The sequence below is a fragment of the Capricornis sumatraensis genome, chromosome 3, assembly GCF_032405125.1.
Source record: "Capricornis sumatraensis isolate serow.1 chromosome 3, serow.2, whole genome shotgun sequence".
Classification (NCBI taxonomy): Eukaryota; Metazoa; Chordata; class Mammalia; order Artiodactyla; family Bovidae; genus Capricornis; species Capricornis sumatraensis.
Window position 1 is genome coordinate 22667005 of NC_091071.1, and position 18401 is coordinate 22685405.

General features: G+C 39.6%; 1 protein-coding gene across 1 annotated transcript in view; it reads right to left on the minus strand.

Annotated features, from left to right (window-relative positions):
- LOC138076171 (phospholipid-transporting ATPase ABCA3-like) overlaps positions 1–18401 on the minus strand; it is a 253186-nt gene that overhangs the window by 220908 nt on the left and 13877 nt on the right. Inside the window, exon 4 of the mRNA XM_068968392.1 lies at positions 15132–15273. Coding sequence (XP_068824493.1) covers positions 15132–15273 — 142 coding nt within the window. The remainder of the gene's footprint in view (positions 1–15131; positions 15274–18401) is intronic.

The following is an 18401-nucleotide window of genomic DNA, read 5'->3' on the forward strand; positions in this document are numbered from 1 at the left end:
GTCTCTGTTTTTTAATAAGCTGTCTAGGTTGGTCATAGCTTTTCTTTCAAGGAGCAAGTGTCTTTTAATTTCATGGCTGCAGTCACCATCTTCAGTGATTTTGGAGCCCAGGAAAATAAAGTCTGTCACTGTTTCCCCATCTATATACAATGAAGTGATGGGACCGGATGCCATGATCTTAGTTTTTTAAATGCTGAGTTTTTAGCCAGCTTTTTCACTCTGCACTTTCACATTCATCAAGAGGTTCTTCAGTTCCTCTTCACTTTCTGCCATAATGGTGGTGTCACCTGCATATATAAAGTTACTGGTATTTCTCCCGGCAATCTTGATTCTAGCTTGTGCTTCATCCAGCCTGGCGTTTTGCATGATATACTCTGCACATAAGTTAAATAAGCAGGGTGACAGTATACTGCTTTGATGTACTCCCTTCCCAATTTGGAACCAGTCTGTAGTTCCATGTCTGATTCTAAATGCTACTTCTTGACTTGCATACAGGTTTCACAGGAGGCAGATAAGGTGGTCTGGTATAACAATCTCTTCAAGAATTTTCCACAATTTGTTGTGATGCACACAGTCAAAAGCTTTAGCATAGTCAATAAGTAGATGTTTTTCTGGAATTCTCTTGCTTTTTCTATGATCCAACAGATGTTGGCAATTTGATCTCTAGCTTGGAGAATTTTGAGCATTACTTTGCCAGCATTTGAAATGAGTGCAGTTGTATGGCAGTTTAAGCATTCTTTGGCATTGCCTTTCTTTGGGATTGGAATGAAAACTGATCTTTTCCAGTCCTGTGGCCACTGCCAAGTTTTCCAAATTTGCTGACATATTAAGTGCAGCACTGTAACAGCATCGTCTTTTAGGATTCAACATAGCTCAGCTGGAATTCCATCACCTCCACTAACTTGGTTCGTAGTGCTGCTTCCTAAGGCCCACTTGACTTCACACTCCAAGATGGACTCTAGGTGAGTGATCACACCATTGTTGCTATCTAGGTCATTAAGATCTGTTCTGAATAGTTCTTCTGTGTATTCTTGCCACCTCTTCTTAATATCTTCTGCTTCTGTTAGGCCCCTACCATTTCTGTTCTTTATTGTGTCCATCTTTGTATGAAATGTTCTCTTAGTATCTCTAATTTTCTTGAAGAGATCTCTAGTCTTTCCCATTCTATTGTTTTCCTCTATTTGTCTGCATTGATCACTGAGGAAGGCTTTTTCATCTTTCTTTGCTTTCTTTGGAACTCTGCATTCAAATGGGTGTATCTTTCCTTTTCTCCTTTGCCTTTAGCTTCTCGTTTTCTTGGCTATTTGTAAGGCCTCCTCAGACAACCATTTTGCCTTTTTATACTTCTTTTTCTTTGGGATGGTCTTGATCACTGCCTCCTGTACTATATCACGAAACTCTGTCTTTAATTCTTCAGGCACTCTATCAGATCTAATTCCTTGAATCTATTTGTCACTTCCACTGTATAACCATAAGGGATTTGATTTAGGTCACAGTTGGATGGTCTAGTGGTTTTTCCTACTTTCTTGAATTTTGCAAAAGTCTGAATTTTGCAATAAGGGGTTCGTGATCTGGGTCACAGTCAGCTCCTGGTCTTGTTTTTGCTGACTGTATAGAGCTTCTTCATCTTTGCTGCAATCTGAGTTCGGTATTGACCATTTGGTGATGTCCATGTGTAGAGTTATCCCTTGTGTTGTTGCAAGAGGGTGTTTGCTATGACTAGTGCATTTTCTTGGTTTGCCCTGCTTCATTTTGTACTCCAAGGCTAAACTTGCCTGTGACTCTAGGTAACTCTTGCCTTCCGTACTTTTGCATTCCAATCCCTAAGATGAAAAGGACATCCTTTTTTGGTGTTAGTTTTAAAACATCCTGTAGGTCTTCTTACCACCATTCAACTTCAGCTTCTTTAGTATTACTGGTTGGGGCATATACTTGGATTACTGTGATACTGAATGGTTTGCCTTGGAAACAAACAGAGATCATTCTGTTGCTTTTGAGAATGCACCCAAGCACTGCATTTTGGACTCTTTTGTTGACTATAAGGGCTACTTCATTTCTTCTTCTAAGGGATTCTTGCTCACAGTAGTAGATATAATGGCCATCTGAATTAAATTCGACCCTTTTGTTCCATTTTAGTTCACTGATTCCTAAAATATTGATGTTCACTCCTGCCACCTCCTGTTTGACCACTTCCAATTTACCTTGATTCATGGACTTACTATTCTATCGCAGGTTCCTATGCGATATTATTTACAGCATCAAACTTTACTTTCACCACCAGACACATCCACAAGTGGGCGCTATTTTTGCTTTGGCTCAGCCTCTTCATTTCTTCTGGAGCTTTTTCTCTGGTCTTGTCCAGGAGCATATTAGGCACCTACTGACCTGGGGAGTTCATCTTTCAGTGTCCCATCTTTTTGCCTTTTCATACTGTTCATGGGGTTCTCAAGGCAAGAATGCTGAAGTCATTTGCCATTCCCTTCTCCAATGGACCATGTTTTGTCAGAATTCTCCACCATATCTGTCCATTTTGGGGGACTCTACATGGCATGGCTCATAATTTCATTGCGTTAGAAAAGGCTGTGATCCATGTGATCAGTTTGTTTAGTTTCCGGGGACTGTGGTTTTCATTTTGTGTGCCCTCTGATGTATGAGGATAAGAGGCTTGTGGAACCTTCCATGATGGGAGGGACTGGCTGTGGGGAAAATTTGATCTTGCTCTGGTGGGCAAGGCCATGCTGAGGAAATCTTTTATCCAAGTTTCTGCTGATAGGTGGGTCTGTGTTCCCTCCCTTTAGTTTGGCCAGAGGGGGTAATGGTGACCTCCTTCAAAAGGACTTATGGAGCATACCAGGCCTCTCAGGACTGTTGTAGTCAGTGCCCCTGACCCTGCAGCAGGCTACTGTCAACTCATGCCTCCACCAGAGACTCAAGGACACTCACAGGAGTCTGGCTCAGTCTCTTGTGGGGCCACTGCTCCTTTCCCCTGGGTCTTGGTGGGCACAAGGTTTTGTTTGTGCCCTCCAAGTCTTTTTCCCCAGTCCTGTGGAAGTTCTATAATCAAATACCACTGGCTTTCAAAATCAAATACCACTGGCTTTCAAAATCAAATTCCCTGGGGATTCTCAGTTCCTTTGCTGGATTTCCCAGGTTAAGAAATCTCTTGCGGGCCCTAGAACCTTTGCAACAGTGCAAGAACTTGTTTGGTATAATTGTTCTCCAGTTCATGGGTCATCTGCTCAGTGGCTCTACAGTGGAACTAATGGTGACCTCCTCCAAGAGGACTTATGCCTCACACCTTGCCACCCAGGTCTGATGCAGCCAGAGCCCCTGTCCTTGTGGTAGGTCACTGCTGACTCGTGCCTCTGCAGGAGACACTCAGACACCCAAAGGTAAGTCTGGCTCAGTCCCTTGTGGAGGTCACTGCTCCTTTCCCTGGGTCCTTGTGAGCACAATTTTTTTTTTTTTTTGCATCCCCTCAGCATCTGGTGGGTCTGAGATTTTATTTTAAACATGAATGCACCCCTCCTAGTGTCTTGTTGGGGTTTCTCCTTTGCCCCTGGATGCAGGCTATCTTTTTCTGCTAGGATTCAACATTCTCCTGTTGATGGTTGTTTAGCAACTAGTTGTGATTTTGGTATTCTTGCAGGAGAAGATGAGCACACATCCTTCTACTCCAGTACCTTAGAAGTTAATCAATCTAAGGCAAGGATGAGACTTTAATCAGGGAGCCAGCTGACCAAGAAGATGGAAGGCTAATGTCTCAAAATAACCATATTATCTGGGTTTGGTTCTTTTATAGATCAGAGATTGGGGGGTGGGGTGAGGAAGCAAAGTAAAAAGGCCATTAATCTTGCAAACATCTCCTAGAATGGCAAGCCTCAGGCAGGGGATGTGTTAATTTCTTCCTGCCATCTACAGGTGGACAGAGTTCTGAACAAACGCACTTTAGTACAGTCAGGCAGGTGGGTAGGATTCTCTGAGGCAGAGCATTCTGTATGATTATAATAACAAAAGCAATGAAAAGCAAGTCAAAGAAACAGTTTCTGACATGGAGTCAGAATTGGCTTCTTCTCCACAGTATATTCACATCCCACTCAAAGCATCTCCCTTTCTTCTGAATTCATGCTGAGATTTCTCCCCAGAAACATCCTCAAGTCCAAGAAACTTGGTTTAGAGCTTCCACAGTCATTCCCTCAAGTATGGAAACTTTTGGAAACAGAGTTATGGTTCTCATTGCTGGAGCAGCACCCCAGGCTATGGGGTGCAAGCTTGGCTTGCCCTGCCTGTTCTGTGATGCCCTTGGTCTAAGAAGCTGCTTGCTATGCCTTCTGCTAGCTGTAGTTGCATACTGCATTTTATGTATAGCAGTGTTAGGTAGGTAGAACAGGGAAAAGGAGTCCAAAATGGCGGGGGCTACAGACAAGGAAGGGAAAAGCCCGTGAAAATGAAACAAAAGAAGGTCCGAGGACCGGAGTGAGGACCTCAAGTAAAACAAACAACACTCCTGGCTGGCCCAATTTACATAGGTCAGGCCCAGGGAGAGAGAAAATATAAATAGAAGAGCCAAAGCCAGCTCTCTCTCTCCTGCATGCTGGGGCGGTCTCCTCGTGTCTTTAGATCAATGTGTCCTCACGCCTCAAAGATGGATTTTCCTGCTATCTTCTAAATAAAATAGAGCTGTAACACTGAGCTGTAACACTGATTTGTCTAAGAGCTATAACACAGTCCATTTGAGACCTGAGAGCTATAACACGGTCTATCCAAGACCTGAGAGCTGTGACTTGCCGAGGGGGATTTAATGTCCATCACTCCAAATCTTTGTTGTGACGAGACAAAGAATCGAGGAACATACACTCGCATGACGGTAGTTACTAATTTTTTAAGGTTGGAAATCAGATAATTAATTTTATTCTTTTCAGTTTTTCTCGTATCAACATACAAACATTATAAGTTATTTCTAAGCATTGTATCCTCCTAATTTTTCTCCCAAACCTTAACATGTTATTTTTGGGAGAAAAACTCCCTCTGCACTTCCTAGATTCAGGTGATTATTTCCTTTCCCATGGTAGGGAATTTTTTTTTTTTTACTATAATCTCTTCGAGTATTTTATCAGTCTCTTTCTCTTCTTCTTCTGGGATCACTATAATTTGACTGCAGATGGGTTTAATGTTGTCCCAAAGGTTTCTTAAGACTGTCTGCATTTCTTTTCATTCTTTTTTCTTTATTCTGTTCTGAAGCAGTGATTTCCACCATTCTATCTTCCAGCTCACTTATCCATTCTACTGTCTCAGCTATTCTGTTCTTTATTCCTTTTGCTGTCTTTTTCATTTCAGTTATTAGATTGTTCATCATCACTGTTCATCCGTTCTTTAGTTCTTCTAGATCTTTGTTATACATTTCTTGTACTTTCTCTATCTGTACCTCTATTTTCCCAAGATCTTGCATCATCTTTACTATCATTGCTCTGATATTTTTCAGGTAGACTGCCTATCTCCTCTTTATTTAGTTGGTCTTGTAGGGTTTTACATTTCTCTTTTCTGTAACATATTTCTGTTATCTCATTTTGTCTGTGTTTGTGGTCTCCACTCTTAAGGCTGCAGGATTGTACTTCCTCTTGCTTCTGGTGCCTGTCCCTTGGTGGGAAGGTTCCATCTAGGGGCTTGCACAGCCTTTCTGGTGGGAGGGAGATGAGTCTTGTCCTTCTGGTGGGCAGGGCTGTGTCAGTGGGCATGTTTTGGGGTGTCTGTAAGGTTAGTTCAACTTTAGGCCCCTGTTTACTAATGGGTGGAGCTGTGTTCCTGTTTTTCTGGTTGTTGAAAGAAAACAACCAAAGAAAAAAATTCCAAACCAAAACAAAGAATAAAAACAAGACAAAGCCCCAGAAAAGCAAAGATAATAATACACAAAAACAAAAAACAGAAAAACAAAACAAAAATTAAAGTAAAACAAAAAATAAAAATATAAAATATGTTTAAAACAAACAAAAAAATAATATTACAATTCCCTGTGGCCTCTGCTATCAGTGTCATTGCCATCCTTGTGAACCACAGTCAACCGCCACCTCCTCAAGAGGCCCTCCAAGACCTCTAGGAAGGTCATGAGGCCTCCTGAAGGCACTATGGTGGGGAGCTCAGATTCTGACCTGGCCCAACCTCTGCATGTGTGTGCCCACAAAGTCCACAGCTGCTAAAGTCAAACCTATCTCAGTTGTGGGACACTCACTGTCCATTTAGATGTTCCACAGGTGCTGGGTTTACTAAGTCCATCACAGGGATTTAACCCACACCTTGTGCAGCTGCAAGAAGTGATTTCAGTTCTTCCTTGGTCACACAGCCTCTGAGACTCAGCTTAAGTTTGGGCACAAACTTTACATGTGGGCCACCCTCAGGCATCTGCTCTCTGTTCAGATGAAATGGGGTGAGGGCAGCAAATGACTGGGGCATGTTTGATTGCTTAGGTGGGAGGGAGAAAGAGGTGGTAGCAACTGGGGCATGTGAGCTCACTTTGGCAAGAGCCATCTCCCAGCTCCTGTGGAGGAAGGGGCTGGTGTGGGTACAGAGGCCTTGATGGTGGCCCCACCCTTTGTGTACCACTCAGGGTATCTCACTTCGAAAGGAGACAATGTTTCCTCCAGGAGCAATCAGGCTGCAGAGCTCCTCAATTCTGTCTCTTGAGGTTGTCTCCATGTAGCTGACAGAAGTCTTCTCCTTAGTTGCACTCTCCAAAGCCCATGCTTTAGCATCCAGTCCCTGCCAGCACTGGCAGACACCATCTAAGATTGAGGCATGGACCATCCTGTAAATCTTGCTCTGTCCTGCTTGCCACAGACCAGCTGCTGCACTCCTCTCTGATAGCCCTCAAAGCTCTCCTATTTCATCTGATCTTGAGGAACAGTGAGGGGGCTTCCCTGGATATAACTTCTCTCCTTCAGCTTCCACCCAGGGGTGTGAGTCCCATCTGCTTCTTTTTTTCTTCCTTCAGGAACACTCCCTGGGGTTGGGAATTCCCTGGTGGTCCAGCAGCAAGGACTCACCACTCCCACTGTGGGGAGTCTGGGTTCAACCCTCAGCCAAGGATCCAAGATCCTGGCAAGCCATGTGGCCTGTCCAAAAACAGAATAAACAAAACAGACTAACAAAAATCAAAACAAATAGCAAAAATAAAACAAAACAAAGAAAAAAAAAAAAAAGAAAACAACAAACCAAACCAAAACCAAAACAAAACAAACAACAACAAAACAGAAAAAAAAAAAAAAACCCAGCATAAAGCCAAAAAGATATTCCCCAAAGAAAATAAAAATAGAATAAATGAAAATTTAAAAATACAAAATTGAAAAAAATAAAACAGGAACAACAACAACAAAATTCCCTGGGGCCTCTGTTATCAGTGTCCTTGTCCCCATGGTGAACTACAGCCAACTCCCACTTCCCCAGGAGATCCTCCAAGACCTCTGGTTAGGTCACTGGACCCACTATGGGTAGTGTGGAGTCAGCTCAAACTTTGACATGGCCCATCACACTCCCTACCCTGTATACATGGCCACAAGTCCACAGCTGCTAAAGGTAGACCTGGCTCAGTTGCAGGAGCAATTTTCCATTAAAATGTACTCTAGGCACCAAGTTTACCGAGCTCCCTGTGTGGGATTAATTTATGGTTTGTGCAGCTTGAAGGAAAGATTTCAGGTCTTCCTCAGTCAAACAGCCTCTAGGGCTCTGCTTCGGTTTTGGCTGCACCTCTGTCTTTGGTTCACCCACAGGTGTCTGTTTCTTGCCCAGCCAAGAAGGGGCTAAAGGCAGCAACTGGGGGGAGTACTGACCTGTTTCCCACCATTTTGCTACACATATTTTTTTCTTATTTCTGAAGGACTTTAATTATACAGATGTAAAACATTTAGTATTTTCCCACATCTCAGTGAACCACCACTTAAAAAAAATTTTTTTTTCAGAACGGTTATATTTTATTGTTTCTAGTTCGCTTTTTCTTCTGTCATCTTCATTTGAATATTAAATTTCTCTTGTATTTTCCAATTTTATTTTTATTTTATTTTATTTTTGCCTTTATTTTTTTATTATTTTTTTTAATTTTAAAATCTTTAATTCTTACATGTGTTCCCAAACATGAACCCCCCTCCCACCTCCCTCCCCATAACATCTCTGTGGGTCATCCCCATGCACCAGCCCCAAGCATGCTGTATCCTGCGTCAGACATAGACTGGCGATTCGATTCTTACATGATAGTATACATGATAGAATGCCATTCTCCCAAATCATCCCACCCTCTCCCTCTCCCTCTGAGTCCAAAAGTCCGTTATACACCGCTGTGTCTTTTTTCCTGTCTTGCATACAGGGTCGTCATTGTCATCTTTCTAAATTCCATATATATGTGTTAGTATACTGTATTGGTGTTTTTCTTTCTGGCTTACTTCACTCTGTATAATTGGCTCCAGTTTCATCCATCTCATCAGAACTGATTCAAATGAATTCTTTTTAATGGCTGAGTAATACTCCATTGTGTATATGTACCACAGCTTTCTTATCCATTCCTCTGCTGATGGACATCTAGGTTGTTTCCATGTCCTGGCTATTATAAACAGTGCTGCGATGAACATTGGGGTATATGTGTCTCTTTCAATTCTGGTTTCCTTGGTGTGTATGCCCAGCAGTGGGATTGCTGGGTCATAAGGTAGTTCTATTTGCAATTTTTAAAGGAATCTCCACACTGTTCTCCATAGTGGCTGTACTACTTTGTGTTTTACTCCTCTTTTATTGTTTATATTTCTCTTCCAAAATTTATTTTTCCTATCACTGTATGTTTATTTTCTTTTATTTCAGTGACAATAGTTATATAGCCACTTAAAAGTCATGTCTTCTCTATTTCATAATCTGGGTTTCCTTGAAGTCTATCTCAGTTGGTATTAAGAAATAGTAAACATTTTAATAGTAATATGATATTGTACTGATAAGGTAATGTAATTGATATATAAGAATACACAGACTAAAAGGGAATAAAGAGAGAATTTCAGGACAGATTACTTTAAGTAGTTTTGGTGAAATTGCTTTACTCCACATGGAGAAAAATAATGTTTAACACTTAGCCAAAACCACATACAAATGTGAATTCTGCATGGATTACATTCAAATCGTAGAAGGAAAAATAAGAAATATTAGGACAATATTTTTGAACTTAGAAGAAGGGGCAGGCTCCTCAAATGATCTCAGAAGAAGAGCCACATGACAAAACTGATGAACTATATATCAAATTAAATATTTCCTTAAATAAAGGACAATAGAATCACAAATTGGAAAAATGCACTTTTAACATTTGGTACCAGCAATAAATGTATCTAGAATATACAAAGAGCTTCTGAATAGTTATGTTTTAAAATAAATATTTAAATACATAAATAAATAAATTTTGTGTTATTTGAAACTCTGTCATGTGGAGGGATTGTTGTTTTTAAATTTCCTTTTTGAATTGACATATATTTGATTTACAATATTATATTAGTTTTAAGTGTACAACATGGTGATTTGGTATTTTTATAGGTTATATTCCATTAAAAGTTATTACAAAATAGCCACTATGGAAAGCAGTATGGAGGTTCCCCAGAAAACTAAAAAACAGTACTCCTGGGCATATACCTGGACAAAACTGTAATTCAAAATGATACACGAACCCCTATATTCATAGCAGCAGTGTTCACAGTAGCCAAAATGTGGAAACAACCAAAATGTTCATCAACAGATGAAGGTATATACAAGATATCATGCATGTATACAGTAGAATGCTACACCGCCATAAACAATGCCATTTGGAGCACCACAGATGCAACTAGAGATTATCATACTAAGTGAGGTAAGTCAGAAAGAGGAAGATAAATACCATATATCACTTCTGTGTGGAATATAAAATATGGCACAAATGAACCTATCTACAAAATAGAGACAGATTCACAAACATAGAAACCAGATTTGTGGTTGCCAAGGGGGTGGAGGAGAGGGAGAGTGATGAACTGGGAATTTGGGGTTATTAGGTGCAAATTATTACATTAAGAAAGGATAAACAATAAGGTCCAACTGTATAGCCCAAGGAAAGAAAAAAGTGAAGTCACTGTTGTGTCCGACTCTTTGCGATCCCGTGGACTGCAGTCTTCCAGGCTCCTCCGTACATGGGATATTCCAGACAATAGTACTGGAGTAGGTTGCCATTTCCTTTTCCAGGGGATCTTCCCAACCTAGGGATTGAATCTGGGTTTCCTGCACTGCAGGCAGACTCTTTACTGTCGGAGCCACCAGGGGAACCCATAGCTTAAGGAACTATATCCAATTTCCTGGGAAAAGTCATAATGGGAAATAGTATTTAAAAAAAAAAGAATGTATATATATGTGAAATATGTTGAGTTCACTTTGCTATATACCAGAAACTAGCACAACATTATAAATCAAATACACCTCAATTAAAAAAAGATATCAAAAATGATGGCTATAAAAAAGTGATAGCTATAATTCCTTATGTTGTACAATTAATATATCCTTGTTACTTATATATTTTGTACATTGTAGCTTGTATCTCTTAATCCCATACCCTAATTTCCTCTCCCCTCTGGTAACTAACTACTAGTTTTCTTTTCTATATCAGTTGGTTGTTTTATTTTGTCATGTGTGTAAATTTTATTTTTTAGATTCCACACATAAGTGATATTGCAAAGCATTTGTCTTTTTCTGCCTTATATTTCACTAAGCATAATATTTTTTAGGTTTATTCACATTGCAGCAAATGGCAGAATTCTGCTCTTTTTTATGACTGAGTAATATTTCATTATATATCTTTTTTATCCCATTATATATGTATATGGGCTTCCCTAGAAGCTCAACTGGTAAAGAATCCAACTGAAATGCAGGAAAACCCAGTTCAATATTTGGGTCAGGAAGATCCCCTGGAGAAGGGATAGGCTACCCACTCCAATATTCTGGGGCTTTCCTGAGGGCTTAGATGGTAAAGAATCCACCTGTATTGCGAGATACCTGGGTTTGATCCCTGGGCTGGGAAGATCTCCTGGAGGAGGGTATGGCAACCTAATCCAGTATTTTCCCTGGAGAACACCCAAGGATAGAGAAGCCTGGCAGGCTACAGTCTATAGTGTCGTAAAGAGTCGGACACAACTGAGTGGCTAAGCACAGCACAATATATATGTATATATTGTATCTGAATCTTTGTGACCCCATGGACTGTAGCCCACCAGGATCCTCTGTCCATGGAATTCTCCAGGCAAGAATAATAGCAGCAATATTTACAATAGCTTCCATATCTTGGCTTTTCACTTGGGTTGCTTCCATATCTTGGCTATTGTAAATATTGCTGCTATGGACATTGGGTGCATGTATCTTTTCTAGTCAGGGTTTTCATTTTCTTTGAGATGTATATTGAGGAGTGGAACTACTGGATCATATAGTAGTTCTAATTGTAGTTTTTTAAGTGTCCATACTGTTTTCTATTTCCATACCTAGTGTACAAGAGATCCTCTTTTCTCCATATTCTGGTCAACATTTGTCATTTGTAGACTTTTGATGACAGCCATTCTGATATAAATGAAGTGTTATCTCATCTGATTTACATTTTTCTAATAATTAGTGATACTGAGCACCTCTCCATGTGTCTGTTGGCCATCCATACGTGTTCTTTGGGAAAAAATGTGTATTCAGGTCTTCTGCCCATTTTTTGATTGGGTTGTTAGCTTTTTTGATATTGAGTTGTATAAGCTGTTTGTGTATTTTGGATATTAACCCCTTGTCTGCCATACCATTAGCAAATATTTTTTCTCATTCCATATGAGAAGTGGAATTTTGTTGATGTTTGTTGTGCAAAAGCTTTTAAGCTTAATTCTTAAGTTTTACTTTTGCCTTAGGAGACAGATAGAAAAGACTTTGCTACAATTTCCATCAAAGAATGTCCTGCCTATGTTCTCTTCTAGGAGTTCCACAGTATCAAGTTTTATATTTAGTCTTTAATCTTTTTAAAGTTTATTTTAGTACATGGCATTATGAGTGAATGTTCTAATCTCATTGTTTTACATGTAGCTGCCCATTTTTTTTCAGCATAACTTATTGAAAAGACTGTTTTTTTTTTCTTCATTGTATATTCTTACCTATATAAACTGACTATAGGTCTGTGGATTTATTTCTGGGATCTCTACTCTGTTCCACTGGCCTATGTATCTGTTTTTGTGCTGCACCATTCTGTTTTGATTACTGTATATTTGTCGTGTAGTCTGAAGTCAAGGAATATGATAGCTTCAGCTTTGTTTTTTTTTTTTTAATCAAGCTTGCTTCAGCAATTTGGAGTCTTCTGGTTCCATATAAACTTTAGGATTGTTTGCTCTAGTTCTGTGAAAAATGTCATGGGTATTTTGAAAGAGATTGTATTAAATCTGTAGACTGCTTTCAGTATGACCATCTTAGCAGTATTAATTCACTAATTTATCAGCATGGACCATCTTTCCCTTTCTTTGAGTCATCTTTAATTTCCTTCATCAATGTTCTATAGTTTTTTTTAAAAAATAAAAACTCTATTAAGGAATTGCTGTTTTTAGGCTTCAAGAGATTCTTTTGCAGTTATAAAATTGAAATATCAAATATCCTTCTTTGATATATTTAGTACCTATCCAAGGAAGGTGCCCCCAAGGAGGGCATGGCAACCGACTCCAGTATTCTTGCCTGGAGAATCCCATGGACAGAGGAGCCTGATAGTTTGCAGTCCATATGGTCTCAAAGAGTCAGATATAACTGAAGTGAATTAGCATGAAGCGGTAGCTGTCTTAATATTCTACTCACCTACTTGTCAATCCTTCTTAATCTCTGTATCTTTGTCTTCTTTTCTTTACTCTTCCTTAATTTAAAGCTGAGTGATGAAGAATTGATGCTTTTGAACTGTGGTGTTGGAGAAGACTCTTGAGAGTCCCTTGGACTGCAAGGAGATCCAACCAGTCCATTCTGAAGGAGATCAGTCCTGGGTGTTCTTTGGAGGGAATGATGCTAAAGCTGAAGCTCCAGTACTTTGGCCACCTCATGCAAAGAGTTGACTCATTGGAAAAGACTCTGAATGCTAGGAGGGATCGGAGGCAGGAGGAGAAGGGGATGACAGAGGATGAGATGGCTGGATGGCATCACTGACTTGATGTACGTGAGTTTGAGTGAAGGACAGGGAGGCCTAGTGTGCTGTGATTCATGGGATTGCAAAGAGTCGGACACGACTGAGAGACTAAACTAAACTGAACTGAACTGAAACATGCTTCATCCACCCTTCTTTTCATAACATCTTCCCACTAATAGTATGGTATTAAGGAAACCCAAGGGCATACTGCCTGGTGTTAAGTAATATAACACTCAAAATCAAGAAGTGAAATAAAACAAAATTCAGATGTCCAACGCAAAGAAAGGGCCATTCTCTGAAACACTGCAACCAATTATATAAATTGTGAAATATAGGTCACAGTATTCTTTATTCATCAATAGAAACAAAAGTTTGAGTTCAGATCTAAACAAATGCCAAAGATGAACATGAGTGTCATTACTTGGAAAGTGTCATTACTTGAAGAGATGCATCCACTACCATATCATTTCTCTTATTCATACTAAATATTGCTATGATTTTGTCTCTCATAACTTCCAGGAAGAGATTTCATATTCCTTCACTTAACACATTAGGTATTTAATAATCTGTTTGCCTCTTAGCTTCACCTTGAATAGCCTCCTGTAAGTCTCTATTCTAGCTATAAAAAAGAAAACAAACAAAATGCCATGTAGTCCCCTGAATGTGGCATCTTATCTTGATGTGTTCATGATCTTACGTGAACTATGTGAAATAGTACTCATTTATCTCCATCTAGCTAATTCATATAGTTACTTGTAGACTCAGCTTAAATTCTTTCTCAACAGACTACATAAAGATTATTTTTAATGACTGTCTAATACGTTCATCTATTCTGTTACTGGTTAGGATGTTTCCAATTTTTGTTGCTAATGCTAAAATGTGCATAGGTTTTTTCCTTCTACTGAATATCTCCTAAATATTAAAAGCTCAAGGCCTTCCCTGGTAGCTCAGCTGGTAAAGAATCTGCCTGCAATGCAGGAGACCCTGGTTCGATTCCTGGGTCGGGAGTATCTGCTGGAGAAGGCACTGGCTACCCTCTCCAGTATTCTTGGGCTTCCCTGGTAGTTCAGCTGGTATAGAATCTGCCTGCAGTGTGGAAGACCTGGGTTTGATTCCTGGGTTGGGAAGATCCCCTGGAGAAAGGAACAGCTACCACTTCAGAATTCTGGCCTGGAGAATTCCACAGCTGTATAGTCCATGGGGTCACAAAGAGTCAGACACAATTGAGCGACTTTCACTTTCACTTTGCATAAAAATCTCAAGTATAGTTGGTAAACTAATATTACACATTAAGGGCTTTTCAAGAAAATATGCAATATGAAAATTTGAATTAAAAATTATCATCACAAGTTTTAAAGTTTTAGATCAAATCAATAGAGTTATACATAGACATGAATATTCAAACAATACCAACAAATAAAAATATATGTATTTGAAAAGCAGAACACTAAACCACAACTAAATAAAGATAAACGTATTGGTATAAGAATTGAAAGAGTTTCCCTGGTGGCTCAGTGATAAAGAATCCACCTGCCAAAGGAGACATGGGTTCAATTCCTGGGTTGGGAAGTTCCTCTGGAGAAGGAAATGGCAATCTACTCCAGTATTCTTGCCTGGAAAATCCCATGGACAGAGGAGCCTTGCGGGCTACTGTCCACAGGGTCACAAAAGATTCTGACATGAATTAGCGATTAAATAACAACAAAGCATAATATATATATATATTATATATTCTCTCTCTCTATATATATATATGTTAGTTTACCAAATGTATAAGATTTAGTAGTTTTTATATACTATACACTTAATTTAAAAATTACAAGTTAAGAATAAAGTGATTTATTTCATATATCTGTATAAATACACATGTATACATACACGTATACACACACACATATATACACAATATAAATAACATATATATTATTATGCAAGTGTAATAAAAATTAAGTATGCATATGCATAAGGATCTGCTCACCAGGACCTCCTCCATCATGATGACCTGGATTCCTGGGTCCTACAGAGGGGTGATTAGGAAAAAGTAAGGTTGTTTTCCAGCCTGCCTCGCCTGGCCATATGATAGTCCTCTGTATAGCAGCAAAACGCAGATGATATTTTACCTAGAAGTAGCAGCAGAAAACAAACTATGTTTAAAACCAAACTAAACTGAAAAGCAAATATTAGAAAATAAAGCAAAGTTAAATCCACATGGGAAACCATGTGATTTGAAATTGAGACTCATCTGATATGAAAGCGATTCTGAATGCCTGCAAGTGACAGTGACTCCAAGCACAACAAATATAATCCAATCATATTTATATTTTAAGTCCTCTCCCAATGCAGACAGTTCACAAAAAGAAGATACACACGTGGCCCACAAATATATAAAAACTTTCTCAATGTCATAGAATGGAATAAATACAAATTAAAACTACATTGACATCTTTCTTACCTGTCACACTGGAAAAGTCAAAACATACTGTGTTAACATACTGTGTTTGCAAGGCAGTCAACAGGCACTTTAGTACATTGCTTGTAGTATGCAAAATGGCACAATAATAATGAAGAATCTGACAATGTTCCACAAAACTATATATGCATGCATTATTTAATTCAGCAATCATACTTTCAATAACAGACTTGGAATATAAACCTCAAACAGTATGGGAAAAAATCACATGCACACGGTTGTTTGTCATAACATTATTTGTCGTGGAAATACAGCATATTGGAATCAACCTAACTGCTCATACATAAAAGACTGCATAAATTACACAATACAGAGTTCTGTATCTGCTCGAGGTATAGTCAGAAAATAGAAACTAGATAACCTAATGGATAGGTTATACTATCCATACTAGATAACCTAATGGATAGGAGAGCTCTAAGGTATCAGATAGAGACAGCAGGAAGCAATCATTGGCCCTAGGACTAAGGAAACAAAAACAAGGGTTTGCCATTAGTAAAATTTGTAAACTTAAATGAGAGGTCATGTGGGGATGAAAAATCAAGCCTCTGAACAGGGGCATAAGTCAGCTAGTATTAGGTTACAGAGCTTGAAAGGGGACTTTTGACGGGGACCTTGACTCTGAAAAGGAGCTCCAGTTGCCTAGTGCTGGAAATCTTTGAGAGGGTGTGATGTTGAAAACTGTCAAGCAATCTTCAAACTGCATTTGTCTGCCACTATGAAATGGCAACCCACTCCAGTGTTCTTGCCTGGAGAATCCCAGGAATGGCGGAGCCTGGTGGGCTGCCATCTCTGGGGTCACACAGAGTTGGACACTACTGAAGCGATGTAGCAGCAGCAGCAGCAGCACGAGAAAGAAAATGCTACTGATAAAAAAATAAAGAGATATTGCTGGAGTGTCATTCACAGCAACTACAAGCAGCCAGAAAGCCAACAAAAAAGTTAAAATTACTTCTTTTTCTCCAAGTCTTGCTTCTAGTCTGCACCTAATGCCTTTTATTAGCTGAGTCCAAGAGCTGGCTGAAAAAGTGGAAATGTAGCTGTAGCATTAAAAAGCAAAGTAGAAGAATGGATTTATGGTTCAAAAAGAAAAAAATTATTGACAAGTATGCTACCGTTTTCATAAAAAAGGCAAAATTAGGTGTGCATATATAATTTATATTATACACCAGTTCAGTTCAGTTCACTTCAGTCGCTCAGTCATGTACGACTCTTTGCAACCCCATGAATCGCAGCACACCAAGCCTCCCTGTCCATCACCAACTCCCAGAGCTCATTCAGACTCACGTCCATCGAGTCTTTGATGCCATCCAGCCATCTCACCCTCGGTCGTCCCCTTCTCCTCCTGCCCCCAATCCCTCCCAGCATCAGAGTTTTTTCCAATGAGTCAACTCTTCACATGAGGTGGCCAAAATACTGGAGTTTCAGCTTCAGCATCATTCCCTCCAAAGAAATCACAGGGCATCATGTGAGCTTAAATATATATATCTATATAAACTTGTATATAAGCAATATCTATATACTTTATCTATCAATATACTAGAGTTTTGGATGTACTGCAAAGAAAGTTAGACTTCAGCATTCTTTCACCAAAAGTTCACCATTTACTAGATTTCAATATTTGCCTATAGATTTTATTTGAGGTAAAATTTACCCACAATTCAGTTCAGTTACGTTCAGTCACTCAGTCGTGTCCCACTCTTTGCAACCCCATGAATCGCAGCACGCCAGGCCTCCCTGTCCATCACCATCTCCCGGAGTTCACTCAGACTCACATCCATCGAGTCCAGGATGCCATCCAGCCATCTCATCCTTGGTCGTCCCCTTCTCCTGCCCCCAATCCCTCCCAGCATCAGAGTCTTTTCCAATGAGTCAACTCTTCGCATGAGGTGACCAAAGTACTGGAGCTTCAGCTTTAGCATCATTCCTTTCAAAGAAATCCCAGGGTTGATCTCCTTCAGAATGGACTGGTTGGATCTCCTTGCAGTCCAGGGGACTCTCAACAGTCTTCTCCAACACCACAGTTCAAAAGCATCAATTCTTTGGCATTCAGCTTTCTTCACAGTCCAACTCTTGCATCCATACCTGACCACTGGAAAAACCATAGCCTTGACTAGATGGACCTTAGTCGGCAAAGTAATGTCTCTGCTTTGCAATATGCTGTCTAGGTTGGTCATAACTTTTCTTCCAAGGAGTAAGCATCTTTTAATTTCATGGCTACAGTCACTATCTGCAGTGATTTTGGAGCCCCCCAGAATAAATTCTGACACTGTTTCCACTGTTTCCCCATCTATTTCCCAGGAAGTGATGGGACCAGATGCCATGATCTTTGTTTTCTGAATGTTGAGTTTGAAGCCAACTTTTTCACTCTCCTCTTTCACTTTCATCAAGAGGCTTTTGAGTTCCTCTTCACTTTCTGCCATAAGGGTGGTGTCATCTGCATATCTGAGGTTATTGATATTTCTCCCGGCAATCTTGATTCCAGCTTGTGGTTCTTCCAGCCCAGTTTCTCATGATGTACTCTGCATAGAAGTTAAATAAGCTGAGTGACAATATACAGCCTTGACGTATTCCTTTTCCTATTTGGAACCAGTTTGTTGTTCCACGTCCAGTTCTAACTATTGCTTCCTGACCTGCATATAGGTTTCTCAAGAGGCAGGACATAATTTTCTGCATTAGTTGAGACTTAAAAGCTGAATAATTGGCTTAAAACTCAACATTTAAAAAACTAAGATCATGGCATCTGGTCCCATCATTCATGACAAATAGGGAAAAAAAATG